We start from the raw sequence: 13,902 nt of genomic DNA, 5'->3' as shown, positions 1-13,902 counted from the left end.
GGGCAAGAAGAGCATCACTCAGACAAGAGGATGGATGAACTCCAGGTTGACAACCTGTTGACTGTTTCACTATGAGTTATGCACTCCAAAAATCTGGCTTTCATAAAAGAGAAGAACGGGTAAAACTATTATCGAATGAAGTCCAATTTAAAGTTTGCAACAAGACATGTAGGGGGCAAGAGTAAGAAGGTGCAAAAATGGAACTGTCTTACCTACCTGTACAACCCTATGTGTGGCACAATAGTACTGCCACATATACTATATTTCATCGTACCCACAGTGAAACATGGTGGTGGAGGGGTCAGGAACATCCCTGTACCTTCAGTAGGAACAGGGATGTTGGTTATAGCTGATGAATAGATGTAGATAAATGAAGGAAAACTCTACTAGAAAACCTATTTGATGGCACATAAGACTGAGTGAAAGTTTACCTTCCATGAATGGTTCACATCACTGCAGATTCATCTGCCATAATGGTGCAGTCTAAGGATCAGGATTTAAATCAAATTGAGAATAAATGCTTTCCGTCTAATCAAACTGAGTTTAATAAAATCTAAAACCAAAACATATACAAATTGTGATATGCAAGTCTGTGGGAAAAGATGGAAGCAAGGTCCAGTTCAAAAATGGGGAAAATGCCTGAGCCTGATAAGGCTGCGTGGAGCGGCCTGGGTGTCCAGCAGCACAATAACAAAGGCTGGATTTATTGGTTCTGGCTGCATTTGTGCTTAGATTAAAAAACACCTGGTGCTGATAACACACACAGAAACAGGCACATACACCCCCCCCCCCACCCCCGCCCCACACACACACACACAATGTATAAAGAATAGGTCCCCTTAAGGATATAGAAACCTGGTACACACATCCTTGTACTTCAATGCAAAGTGAGGACTTTGTCTCTTGAGTCTTGATTTCCATTCTATTTAGTAACTGCATTTATGTCTCTTTCTCTCTCTCTCTTACACACACACACACACACACACACACACACACACACACACACACACACACACACACACACACACAGAGAGAGAGAACAATAGCAGATGTGAGCAAATCATCCATTGCTGGCAGCTTTAACAACCTTCTGAGTGAGTCGGGGCACAGCGGCAGGGCAGGAGGATGAAGTCCAGGTCGTTGCAGGCACAATGCTCCCTTATCAGGGCGCTGGTGTGGAACATCTGGACCGGATGTGTGAGCTGTGGCTCGCCTACAGAACACGGTAACACGCTGATGCTTTACTAATCCACTTAAGTTTTTTTTTCTTCTCCCGCAAAATAAAATCCCCACCATTTAGCTTCCATTCATGATTTTATTACAACAGCAAAGCGATTCTTAGTTCTTGTAGGGTTATCATTGATGCATACTGCCACCTACTGGTCAATCATCCCAAACATTGACAGAGTGTAAAATGAAGCTGATAAATCTACGAATGATGTTATCTATAATGACATAATAAACGTGCATATGTAATCTGAGAAGTCTCGGAAATTTAATAGCTGAAAATTAACTACGTAGCTACAGTTCCAGTAAAGATGTTTTTATACTCAGAGAGCTTCCTTGTACCTGAATGGTCAAATGTTTCATAAACAAAAGGAATAAAACATGATTCCACAGAAATATACATGTTTGTAAATGTTGATACCTTTGAATGTGTGGTTAACTTAAAAATTGTTTACCAAAGAATGTTGTAAACTAATCAGATGTGAGTGTATAATTTCTTCTGCTTCCCCCTGCTGGTCAAAAAATAATTATTTCCAAGCATATCAATAATCAATGATAATAACTTTAAATGCTTAGGTTCTTGGATTTTCCTGTGCCTGTTTTCATCTGTTCTAAGAGTATGGCTTGAGTAATAAATACTGGAGGTGAAGCTACCTCAAATCAACAAAAACGTGAAAAAAGAGGAACAAACGACAAAGATTCAAACTAAATTGTTTGATTCTCTATGTCTGGCTTCTGGGAAGAAAACCTATTTTCTAAGAGTTAATTTTTTTCATCATCACAAAGGACGAACAGTAAGGGTGATGTCAGGGCCCCGCTGCGGGATGATGTAGCGCTCCTCCCTGAGCAGACGCAGCAGCAGGTCCTGGGTGTCGCGGGGCCAGCGGTAGAGCCTGGTGTTCTGGAGCCAGCTTGGCACGTGTCTCTAACAGAAATAGACAGCAGAATGGGTCAGCAAACAGGGGACCCGTCTCTTGAAGTCTCTTTATCTCAGCTCTACACACTCCCAACAGCTCATTCCCCTTTTCATCTCAGTGCTTGTCTGTTTAGTATGGCTCAAACCTTAAGAAGAACCAAACACATTTTAAATTAGAATGAAGACGCCATGTGGTCCAGACCAAAGACAGAGACCATCCATGCTGTTATCAGCTTCAGTCCAAATTCTATTCTTTGTGATGCTGTGGGAGTCCCCAGGGTAGTTTGAAAACCACATTTACTTCACTTTCTTAACTGACAGAAGAAGGGGAGGGTACTGCACAGAGGTTGTTTTAAAATATACAACGGCGTTTAAATAAAAAAGGCACTAAATGTCATTTTTTCTCTGCTATCTCAGGTTAGATCAGGGCTGGGCAACTCCAGGCCTCGAGGGCCGGTCTCCCGCAACTTTTAGACGTGCCTCTATTTCAACACACCTGAGTCAAATAATGAGGTTGTTAGCAGGACTCTGGAGAACCTGACTGCACTTAGGAGGTGATTCAGCTGTTGGATTCAAGTGTGTAGGACCAGGGAGACATGTAAGAGTTGCAGGACACCGGCCCTTGAGGACCAGGGTTGCCCACCTCTTTGTTAAATGGTGTCTCTGTTTTTAATAACTTTTGTCATGCAGTCAAGTCAAGTTTATTTGGCACATTTCAATCAAGGCAGTTCAAAGTGCTTTGCTTCATAAAAACGTCATACAGTCACCTAGTATGAAAAAAAGCAATAAACGTTACATTTTGTCAAATGCCAACATCAAAATCAGTAAACATGTAGTAAGAATCTCTGGAGTTGAATCCTAACCTGGGATCTTTCTGAGCTTATGTTCTTCCTGTTCATTCATGGGTTCTCTTTGAGTATACCAGCTTCCTCTTACAGTCCATACATAAACATGACTGTTGGGCCAATTGTTCACTCTGAATTGTCAATTGGTAAGAGTGTGTGCGTTCCCGGTTGTCCTGTGGTTCCCTGTGTTGATCTGGTCAGAGTGTACTCTACCTCTTCAGAGTTCAGATCCTGGTCTGTGTATAGAATTTGTAAGTTCTCCCTGTCCATGGTATTTGGTATACAAGGTTAACTTGAAAATCTAAATTTCTTATTGGTGTTCATCTGATAGTTTGCTTTGACTTCTTTGATGAATTGGCACCATGTCCAGGGTGCACCTTGAACACTGACAACTTGACATGGGCACTGGCTCTTCATGACATGCAGGAGTCGTGCTGGTATTAAAGCTGGATGGATCTTAAGAGATGTTTAATAGTCAGAATTAACAACATTAAGATTTTTGTGAAAGTCTGTTCTTACCTTAGTTGCATTGGGAAACAGCACAGGAACCAGTCTGAAGTTTAGACAGCCTTGTTGGATGTACTCATTTTGAATCTGTGGCAGAGCAAAGGATAGATAGTGGTACACCACAACTTTCACATAGGCTAAGCTATCTACTTCTTGTTTTTTTTTCTGTTAGGAGTATCACTGTCCAGCATGACTGCAATAAGATCCTGTGCACAGGCAACTGACCTGGTTGTGAATGTACTTGGTGTGGAGGCCGTGGTCGTCATCTCCACCTCCCTCCACGTCTTCCTTATACTTGGGGCTGATGACCACGATGATGAGCACTGATTTCTGTCAAACACCACCACTCTGTCAGCTTTTAGAAAATATTCTGTATTGACAGGTATTGACAGGTCATCAGACAGACTCACATCATTCAGGTAACGATCCATCCACTTATTAATGCCCATTCTTCGGATTGGATTGTCAAAGATGTCAATCTGTGGAGATTCATGCAAGCTCAGTGTGTGAAACGTTTGATTGTCTCAAATGCTGATGGAAAGGTTAGGAGACTTACAGCTGGTTTGAAACCCTGGCTGGTCAAAAATCCGACAAAATTAATGATTTCACCAGCAGTGTCCACGGAATATGTGATAAAAACATTCCCTGGAATCGAGAGGTGAGTGAAACACCTTTTACCAGAAGAGGGTGACGTAGCAAGCACCTGCTATATAAGGATGTAGCTTACTGCTCTCCTCAGGCAAGCTGATGGTCTTCCTGATCTCTCCAGTGAACGCTCCTGCACCTGCAGCAGCAGAACAGCCCACGCTGACTTCACGCATCACATTAGCAGGAGGGGGTGTGCACTGAGGCATTAAACCTCGAGCAACATATTGAGCCTCTTCAAGCTGAGGAGTGCTGTGTGGGACATTCCTGCAGAGGAATACAAGACATAATCCACCATGAAGACAAAGTGCAGAGAGTATTATATACACCACTGGTAAATAAGTAGAAGTCTGAAAACAAACTGTTGTTTTTGGGGTGGAAGGTCCTGATTGTATCGACAGTAATTCTTCTGGTGATTGGGTGCGGGTTGGTGATACTGTCTCTGTACTGTAGCAAGGCCTGCAGGGAAGAATGGTAGAACAAATATGAACCTCTTGTATATAGGTCTGTCACAATAAACAATAAATCAATTAATCGCATAATAAATTAAAACAAACTCAGTAATTTACATTTGCATAATTTATCAATTTTCCCTTTTCTCTTTCTTTCCACCAAAACCTGGATGACAGTCTTTAGTTTGGTGCTTTGATTTAAACTATTTCTTTTTTTGAAGGATATTTTTGTCCACAGAGACTTCATAATTAATTTTTGTTGTTGTTTTGTTTTTTATTTTAGATATTTAAATAGTTCCAGGGTTAAATGTTTGTTAGAATTTACAGTTTATTGTTCTTTTAGAATGAGTTGTAATATAACTAATATTATATTATTTGAAAATGGTCTCAAATAAACAATATTATTGTTTATCGCAATAACTTCTGGGACCATTTATCATCCATAAAAGTCTGTTATTGTCACAGGCCTACTTGTATAGACAGAGTACATTTCAGCCACAACATATGAACCTTTCACACAAACACAAAGCTGTTTATCACAGATGTTCAAACTTTTGAAAGCTGATACCAGATATGTTCAGTAAACTTGAATTCATTGTTAGAGCAACACGGAAGTGGCTGAATTACATGACAGACCATATAAATCTGTCTCAGCATGGGTCTTCACTGAGAGTCTTTGTGTTTCATGACATGTTAACAAATTAACATCATCGATATCGAGTTACATATGGATAAATCGAGAACATGAATTACTTTGGAAGGCACAGTATGCGATACCATTTCACAGACTTCATTTTCTTACTTACCTAAAAGGTTAACTATTCAAAATAATGGATTGAAAAGAGGTGTAAACAAAAGGTTTTTCAGTAAATACAAGTGCACTGTGTTTACCCTTACTGTTAGAGTGGACATCATGTTGAATATACAGCAGTTCCACTGACCTGGCATACACGGTTGGTGTTGTGGCACATTGTGGTGAACCCAGTTCATGTTTGACATGAGTGGTAATGGAGGCTCCAAGGATTCTGCTTCTTCAAAAGAACAGTCTGAAGGGCCTGTGAGGCCCCTCCTCTGATCATTCCTGGGGTCCTGTTCGTAAAATGGCTGGTTCTGTCTTACTGGGTGAGCCGCATGTTGGGGCATAAAGCGAGAGTCAGCAAAAGCCTGAGCAGCTGCTCTTCCTTCATACTCACACAGTCCCTCAGGGAGTCTAGCGGGGCCCACCCCACACACTTCCCTACCACAGCCATGCTTCTCAACTTTCCTGATGCTCTCTTCATGTCCGCCACACTGGTCACAAGAAGGGAACGAGGCCAAGTCAATACCTGAGACTGTCATCCGCTCATCCGTCTCAACAGGAATGCTCCGATGAGAGCAAGGACCTAAGAGAACAAGCCAAAAGGAAAATAAGTTTTCAGTTTACAGGGAACTACTTTCTGATCAACAAGACAGATCTTCCTCAAACACAGCAAGACTGAGAAAGAAAATGTTGCCTACCTTTGAGACTGTCCATTTTCTTCACAGGAAGCTACTTTAGGGGAAAGGAGAACAACATTTCAGCAATCTAAGAAAACAGAACACCCTTCATACCATTCTACCCAACATAGAGAGACAGACACAGAATGTTGCATAAGAACTTCTATGACAGTTTTTATGCTTACCCGGAGTCAGGATTAACAAACAGAAACTGCTGCTACTACTGAAAATATCACAGAACGTGGAAAAACCTTTCCCAGGAGTACCTTTACTAGGTTATTAATCTTTGTCACTGATGTGTACGAAGCAACAACTCTACCTGTTCAGGCTGGCTGGAATGTAATGCGATCACACAGAAACTAGTACAAAGGTCAGAAATACTGATTTGAAGCTAAGGCAGGTGCGTTTCCCAAAGAAGGAGAAAATCTCACAAGTTCTCGTGTTCAGAACTACAAAACAAGAACAAAAAAGAACAAAGCCAAACGTGATATGACCCACCTTAGCTCCAGTTTTCCGATTCCTCAACTACTGAGCAGACTTGTTCTGAAGCAAACAGGAAACATTCCTTCTTCCTGGTTTATGCAAAGTTTTCCAGTCTCGTGACCCATTTATGCAAATGGCATTGGGCAATAAGTCCAGTACTGCCCATCAGGTTGTTTCTACAGCTACACTGTCAGGTGTAACTGTTTGACCTGATATTTAAACGGTAAAGAACAACACCCCTCCCCCCCTCCCACCCACCCAAAAAAAACATACTTTTAAAACAATTTATTGGATTTATCTTTCTCAGTGATACATTGCGTAGTTAATTTATTTTATAGTCTATTTTGCTTTAATCTTTACTGTATTACTAAGATTAAAACAAAGTGCACAACATAAACTAACTGCTTTGGTTAAAAAAACAAACAAACTTGCCAGTCATCTTATAGTTTGTCAACAATAAGTTTAAAACAGGTTCACCTTAATAAGAATAATGTGTGATTCTACCCCTGTCACACTGAGGCTGTGTATCAGCCTCAGGAAAACAACTCACACAAGGCCTTCCTGAAGTTCACTGACTATTTACATTCTTACGACACATGCTGCCATTTTGACAAGTTAGGAAATCTAAGCTTAAGGAGATTTTGAGGAACATTAAATGCTGGTTTGTCTTTGAAGTAGGTGTGTTGCCTTTTGCGTGAGCCAGTTTTAAACAGGGTGGAAATTATAGTATTCTGCTGTGTCAGAACTGGGTACATTACTTTTTATGGTCTTATCGTCAAGTTTAATAATATAATATAATAGGATAATAGGATAGGATCAGCTGACCATATGAGAATAAAATACTATTCTGGATGCTCCAAAATGGTCTGAAAATTATCAATAAAATTGGCAAGTCAGTAAGTGACAGTTTGAAATTTCACTTTCTGTTTCAGGGATTCTGGTGAATAAAGCATTTTGATAACTTTGTGTGGGATTAAACGAAGTTATCACTGGATCTTTGCTGCAATGTTTGAGTCACAGTTATATATATATATATATATATATATATATATATATATATATATATATATATATATCCAGACTATCCGTGACAGATTTGCAGTCATCCTATAGTGAACAGATTGTGTATGCTGTAGTATTAGATGCAAAAGAAGATGATATTTCCAGTGCTTCATGTTAACTTAAGCTAAAGACTGATACATGATCATCAGATGTGACATTGGGTTCATGATTACCACATGAGCCAGACTGTGATGGAGCTTCTGGAATTGGTAAAATATTTCAGCACATCAGTGTTGCAGCTCTTACATAACACTTATGACACATACACATCACTCTGACATGGACATGTAACAGACATAACTGACTGTTAGAGTTACTCCATTTAATCAAATAAGCATTTGATTATTTGAATCAATGACTACAACACAAGTCAACCTTGCGTTATTCTTTTCAGATGCTTCACTGTGTCTAGGATACCAATTCTTGAAACTGAAAATGAAAGAGATTTGTAAATTAATTTGACTCGTTATCTGACCACACGAGTGTGTTCATTGAACCTTACCCAGATTGTAAGCTGGTCTGTTAATATGAGAAAAGAATCAAGACTGTAAAGGTATGGAAAAGGAACATGCTCTGTGACCACACAAGCAGAACTCAAACGTTTTATATATATATTACAGAGCCTACAGAGGCTGTTGTGAATGCTCAGAATAGATGATGACAGATAAACAGTTTTCCTGTAATGGTGAGTTTTTTCTCTGCCATTTACACAGCTGCAGAGAATACATGAGCATGATTGACAGCGTGATAGCACTAAGACCCTCCTCCTGATTGGTTGTTTCTGACCGAGCTGTGTATTTCTGCAGAAGGCAGTAGGAGCATAAGGAGGAGCAGAGGAGCACAATATTTTCACATCTATCTTGTGTTTTACTGCTGTGACATCTTGACAGTTTTAAATATGTCAAAACTCATATTGTTTATAAAAGTTGCATACTGCAGCTTTAAAATATGACAGAAATGTTTAAACTTTAAAATTGTAACATGTTAAAACTTTGGCATGCCTTCATACTGGTAACTGGCCCGTTTTCAGATGAATGGAAATTTCAACTTGGACAAAATTAACTGACTGAAACCAAGTTTTATTCAGCAACAAGAGAATCTCCAGTTCCTTTTATTATGTTCAATGATCCATCAAGAGCCTGAATAAACTCTTAACAACACACACAAGATGTTACTATCAGAAATACTTTAGCTTAGAGGTTTTCAAAGCCTGTTAGAGCTAGTGCCCTCTCAGACAGCAAAGCTAACAGCTCCTCCTCAAAACAATAAACTTTCTGCTGTTGGTATTCTAGATGTTCCAGGTTCCACTTGATGTTATTGGGTTTACCTGCTTTAGCTCTGTGTAGCACCACACAATATGCTAAAACACTAAAAGTATGAACTACTCTGATGTGACTGCAGTTCATTTAGCTTCCTGTAACAAAAAACAAACTCACAGAATTTTGCAAACACTGCAGCAGTGGAGCATCTTCAGATCCAACCCATTAAAATCCCAACTTCAAATAATTAACATCATACTTTCCTTCATTTTTGTTTGGCCCAGACTCTGCCTCCTCAGTCATGATACTTCAGGTACTAAAAATTGATCCATTTTTCCATTTTCCTGGTATAGACTTGGCGAAGTTGGTTAAATATTTGCAGTTACTTTTTCTGGTTTAATTATTTTTACTCAAGTCCCTGAAGAACTCTCCCTCTCCTCTTGCTTTCCCTTCATGCAGCGGCGCGTGCCCTACACTTTGAAAAGCCCTGCTTTAGCATATTATGCTATATTTGCTAAAGCATTTTGCTAAAGTATTTTCAAACTACAACTACGCATAAAAAACAGCTAAGTTAAACATATATGTTGTCATACATTTCAGGCTGATTAAAGAAATTACCACCTGATCGACCAATCAAGGCATCCACAACATTTTTTTTGATTTGGACATAATTTGGTACACATGTAGACCAAGGATGGAGTACAGAAAGCCAGGGTTAGAAAAGTACTCCCATTTGGAGGTTAATGCAACTTCCAACATTTTTCAGAAGTTGGAGGTTGAATGTCTAGAACAAGAATCAGAAGGCAGAAAGAGGCAGCCAAAGACTCCAACAGTCATTGGAAAATCACACTGCTGGACTCAGTGTGATTTTCAGATGGTGCCACATGGTTGTCTGAGATTTCAATACTAGCACTTGACAAAGTTTGAAGATATTAGGAATGTGGGTCTACATGCTGTCAGGAAGCGGTGTTCAATAGCCTCGCATGTTGGATGTACAGGCAACATGGTGGCTCGATGTTGGAACTAATATATGAATTCATCCAAAAATCTGCATTGCGCTGTAAGGAGTAGTCCTAAAATTTTTGGCATTGCCTGGTACAGGCATCCTCATGGCAACCCAAAGTGTGACCCTACCAAACTTTGTCAGGTGTTAACGAAACATGCTCAGTGGCTGATGGCCTTTACTCACTGTTTCACAGTCAGTTGGTCTCTCTAGCAAATGCCTGGCTATAATAATCCAATTGTGATACAACCACTCATCTTGGGTCTACTAGATGTCCAAGCATCTTGTAATTTAAATTATTGCATCGTAGGACCAGTCTGAAGGAATGGATAAAAATACATGTTGGCATCCTAATGGTAGCATCATAGAGATCGAATCTATGAAGGCCAGAATTCAACAGAATTAAGTTCTATTCTATTCCGTCTGTTTCAGACTGGTTAACACCACAGTCACCTGGCTGCTTGATAGTGAAGCCTTATGATTTACAACAGAGAAAACTTTCATTGTAGTGTGGTTCAGGAGAGTACTCAGCTCGCGGGCCTTTGCCTTGCAGGTTATAGCATGTACCAGCTCCTGCCTGAAGCGGCGGCTGACCATGCAGTAGAGCAGGAAATTGGTGGTGGAGTTGAGGTTCTGGAGCATGTTAGCCACGTCCCCGGCTATGTTGATTGGAATGCTGTAGTCATTCCTGTTGAAGCTTTCATCATTGTACCTGGTCCTTAGGATGCAGTATGTGACAAAGCGAGGAAGACTAAGCACGACAAAGGCCACAGAGACAGTCCCCAGGATGAGAATGGTTCTTTTTAATGTACCTCTGGTGTTCCTTCCATACATGATGCGCCGTTCTTCCTTAGTGAAGAGGTTGCTGGCCCGGCACAGGTGGTATCCAATGAGGTAGTTGAAGATGATGACCAGCACAATGGGGATTCCTCCAGAGAGGAAGGTAGCTATCCAGACTATAACTGTAGAATAGGTGTGATTGCGATATCGACAGCGGGGGAGTGTCATATTCTCTCCGTCCACGGTTATGTTTACAGGTGTGACAATGTTGATCCAACCCATTGGCACCGACACCAGGTGGGACAGCAGCACTATAGCTGTGCAGAACATTTTAGTGTCCCATGTTTGAGAAAAATTCTGTTTGGAAGCGGTGCTTCTGAGGACGAGGTAACGCTCAATGGTGAACACCACCACAATCCAGGAGGAGCTGTAGAGGGAGCCATACTGAAGGAATCCAAGGATACCACACCATGGATAAGAGTGCCAGAAGGGCTGCACAGTCCAAAAGGTCAGAGTCAGGTCCAGAAGTATAACCCACACCAGGTAGAAGGTGTCCACAATGGCCAGACAGCTCAGGTAAACGATGGCCGTGTTGGACATCCCACATTTACGAAAACAGATCATGTAGAACGTGAAGAGGTTTGCTGGAAGAAAACACAAAACCTAAAAGCCGCGTTGTTTACTTCAGCTCATTAATGTCTTTTATTTTATTTCTGCAATTCTGTTGACCTTGTATTCAAAAGCAGATGGTTCTTTACTTTAAATTCTTAAAATGTTTCTCAGGTTATTCTTTTCAATTTATATTTCTTGTTTTGACACTCTAACATTCCACAGCAATAACCTTGTAAATATTAGTTATAAATAATCTATTTATTTCTACAGTTAGTACAAAGTAACCTAATGTAAACTATAAGCTGGCAGTATTCATATATTTCAAGCATTTATTTTGTAAAAATGTTTTATTTAGCTGATCATAACTCACAGTTAATGAAAATCCCCAAATTTCAAAGAACAAATAATAAAATAATAAAATAGAACACTACCTAAAAAAAACTTAATTGTCACTGTTAAAACTCAGTGTAACTATAGGTCCCTTAACAATCAGTATACCAGTTAAGGGGCCGTCATGACACAATTAGCATTGACATGTAAGTCAATGGCAAGACATTATATTTATTCCCCATTTGAATTATTCTTCTGCTTAATACGATGTATTACTTTTCTTACAAGACTACTTAAATCATTATGGAATAATCACATTTTCAGTGGAACTGAAATTTGAGTTTTATTAACTATAAGCTATGATCATCAGATTAAAGAGAAGTAAACATTTGAAACACACCGCTCTGTGTGTAATAAATCTATAGGCTTTCATAAATGATGACAAACCTGGAATACCCATGATGCAAAGCAACGGGTAGTAGATTTTCTGCACGGTGACAAACACAGAGACGCTGGCTCCCTCCATGATTCATCCACTTCGTACATGTAACACCTGCAGTAAAGCCAGTAAGAATACATTAACTACATACAGACCTATTACTGACAATTTTAAATACTAAATTTATAAACATAAACACAGCCTCTTACTGAGCTGTAATTTAAGACACTATATAGTCTTATGAACTGAAAGACAATATTTAGCTGATGACTCAAAAGTAGTTTTGTAAATATGTTGATTTTCTGCTGTTAATTTCATCTGTCAATGATTAATGAGGAGGAAGCAGTGGAGTAAATTCCCTTAGCAGAGACTTTTGGTTGCTCTACCTGGGAATTTGATCGTCTGGCTTTGTTACACAAGAACAATAGAAAAATAGTCAAATAACACCATTGTTGTCAGCTTCCACCTTACTTCTAAGTCACCTTAACCAAAGCTGGCTGATCAACCAAAAACAACATTCCTACTTTTTAATCTCTAATTGTTTTAAATCAGTCAAACCTGTTGGATCTCAGGCGGTGCTCCGTCTAGCTATGCTCCTGCCATAAAACAGTCTTGTACACAGATACAGGCTGATTACAGCTCCATATGGACGAGGCTTTGCTAAACAGAAGGAGGGATCTAACAGACTGAAGAAGGAGGGATTCATTCTCTTTATAGGTGAAAGGAGGAGAATGTCCCCAAACCGATCCTCAACTGATGCTAATGACTGTTGGAAGAAAAGAGAGAATGGTAGAGTGAGCCATGTGTTTATGGTGGAGGTTTTATTTGATCCTGTGAGTCTGGTGGATCCAGAGATTCTGGTGAGCTAGCCATATTTTTCCCAGGATATATAAGGAAATATTGTCACCTTCTTAAAATAAAATAACAGCCTAAGTTTTTTTTTTTTTTTTAATCAAAAATGATTTTGGAAAAAAAAAAAACACTAGCTTTTTCTTGTCAAAAGATGATATTGGCAAAAAAAAAAAAATTTTGATATTTATAGCCCTATTGAAACCATCCATCCATTACCTTCAGCTTATCTGGGGTCGGGTTGCGGGGGCAGCAGTCTAAGCTGAGGGACCCAGACTCTCCCATACCTTTGGGCCAGCTCCTCCAGGGGAATCCCAGGGCGTTCCCGGGCCATCTGGGTCTTGCTCTGGGTCTCCTCCAGGTGGGATGTACCTTAAACACCTCACCAGGGAGGTGTCCATGAAGCAGGCTAACGAGATGCCTGAGCCACCTCAACTGGCTCCTCCCGGTGTGGAGAAGCAGAAGCTCTACTCCTGTTCATCCTGCTGACTGAGCTTCTCATCCTAACTCTAAGGGAGAGCCCAGAGCTCGTAACCATAGATGAGGGTAGAAAACAGATCGACCAGTAAATGGAGAGATTCACTTTTTGACTAAGCTCTCTCTTCACCACCACAGACCGATACAGCACTCAGAGCAACAATCCGCCTGCCTATCTACAGCTCTATGTTTTCCATAATTTCTGAACAAGACCCAGACATACATAAACTCCCCCACTTGGGGTAGGACTTCTTCCAGAAACTAAAAAAAGGCGTTCTACGCTTTTGTGGCTCAAGACCACGGTCCTTGATTCTCATCCTGGTCACTTCTGACTTGGCTGAAAACTATATCAGCGAAAGTTGTGAATCATAATAATCTGAGGGCTCATGCATAAAAGTCTGCGCAGTTTTCAAAGTAAAACTTGGAGTATGGAAAAATTTAGAAATGTGCGGTGCACAAAAAAAATTGGATGCATAAAGCTGTGCGCACGCACCATTCCTTTATAAATCCTAATTTGGGGGAAATAGAGTGCAGCTGCTG

General features: G+C 40.1%; 2 protein-coding genes across 5 annotated transcripts; both read right to left on the bottom strand.

Moving 5' to 3' along the window:
• Positions 1-1,295: 1,295 nt before the first annotated feature.
• On the bottom strand, positions 1,296-6,670 carry traf3ip2a (TRAF3 interacting protein 2a). Of its 4 annotated transcripts, none has more exons than XM_015050536.1 (10): positions 6,567-6,670; positions 6,090-6,123; positions 5,534-5,974; positions 4,503-4,599; positions 4,223-4,407; positions 4,052-4,140; positions 3,906-3,974; positions 3,721-3,825; positions 3,508-3,582; positions 1,296-2,152 (listed from the first exon to the last, which is right to left on the bottom strand). In XM_015050536.1, exons 2-10 carry the CDS (start codon positions 6,103-6,105, stop codon positions 2,006-2,008), a joined length of 1,224 nt encoding a protein of 407 aa, XP_014906022.1. In that variant the 5' UTR covers positions 6,106-6,123; positions 6,567-6,670; the 3' UTR covers positions 1,296-2,005. The 4 variants fall into 4 exon arrangements, with proteins under 4 accessions (XP_014906022.1, XP_014906023.1, XP_014906025.1 ...); XM_015050537.1 differs by having other exon boundaries at positions 6,090-6,120; XM_015050539.1 differs by lacking the exon at positions 6,567-6,670 and adding an exon at positions 6,388-6,537 and having other exon boundaries at positions 6,090-6,120.
• A 2,546-nt stretch (positions 6,671-9,216) lies between these two features.
• On the bottom strand, positions 9,217-12,674 carry LOC106958584 (probable G-protein coupled receptor 139). The gene is made up of 3 exons (XM_015050541.1): positions 12,595-12,674; positions 12,045-12,150; positions 9,217-11,299 (listed from the first exon to the last, which is right to left on the bottom strand). The coding sequence occupies exons 2-3, from the start codon at positions 12,121-12,123 to the stop codon at positions 10,290-10,292; spliced, it is 1,089 nt and encodes a 362-aa protein (XP_014906027.1). The 5' UTR covers positions 12,124-12,150; positions 12,595-12,674; the 3' UTR covers positions 9,217-10,289.
• Between the last annotated feature and the right edge of the window lie 1,228 nt (positions 12,675-13,902).

This window comes from Poecilia latipinna, unplaced genomic scaffold (genome assembly GCF_001443285.1).
Source record: "Poecilia latipinna isolate Pla-1442-1.1 unplaced genomic scaffold, P_latipinna-1.0 Scaffold998, whole genome shotgun sequence".
NCBI lineage: Eukaryota > Metazoa > Chordata > Actinopteri > Cyprinodontiformes > Poeciliidae > Poecilia > Poecilia latipinna.
The sequence above is the reverse complement of the archived record's forward strand: the minus strand, read 5'-3'. Positions and strand labels throughout refer to the sequence as shown.

Bases quoted from the DNA above. Each gene is read 5' to 3' on its own strand.
- traf3ip2a (XM_015050536.1), bottom strand. The intron at 3,975-4,051 runs GTAAGTCTCCTA...GAATCTCCACAG, and splicing joins GCCAGGGTTTCAAACCAGCT to ATTGACATCTTTGACAATCC. The intron at 2,153-3,507 runs GTAAGAACAGAC...TATTTCTGTTAG, and splicing joins TGTTTCCCAATGCAACTAAG to AGACACGTGCCAAGCTGGCT.
- LOC106958584 (XM_015050541.1), bottom strand. From the start codon at position 12,123: ATGGAGGGAGCCAGCGTCTCTGTGTTTGTCACCGTGCAGAAAATCTAC. The intron at 11,300-12,044 runs GTTTGTCATCAT...GTTTTCTTCCAG, and splicing joins TTGCATCATGGGTATTCCAG to CAAACCTCTTCACGTTCTAC.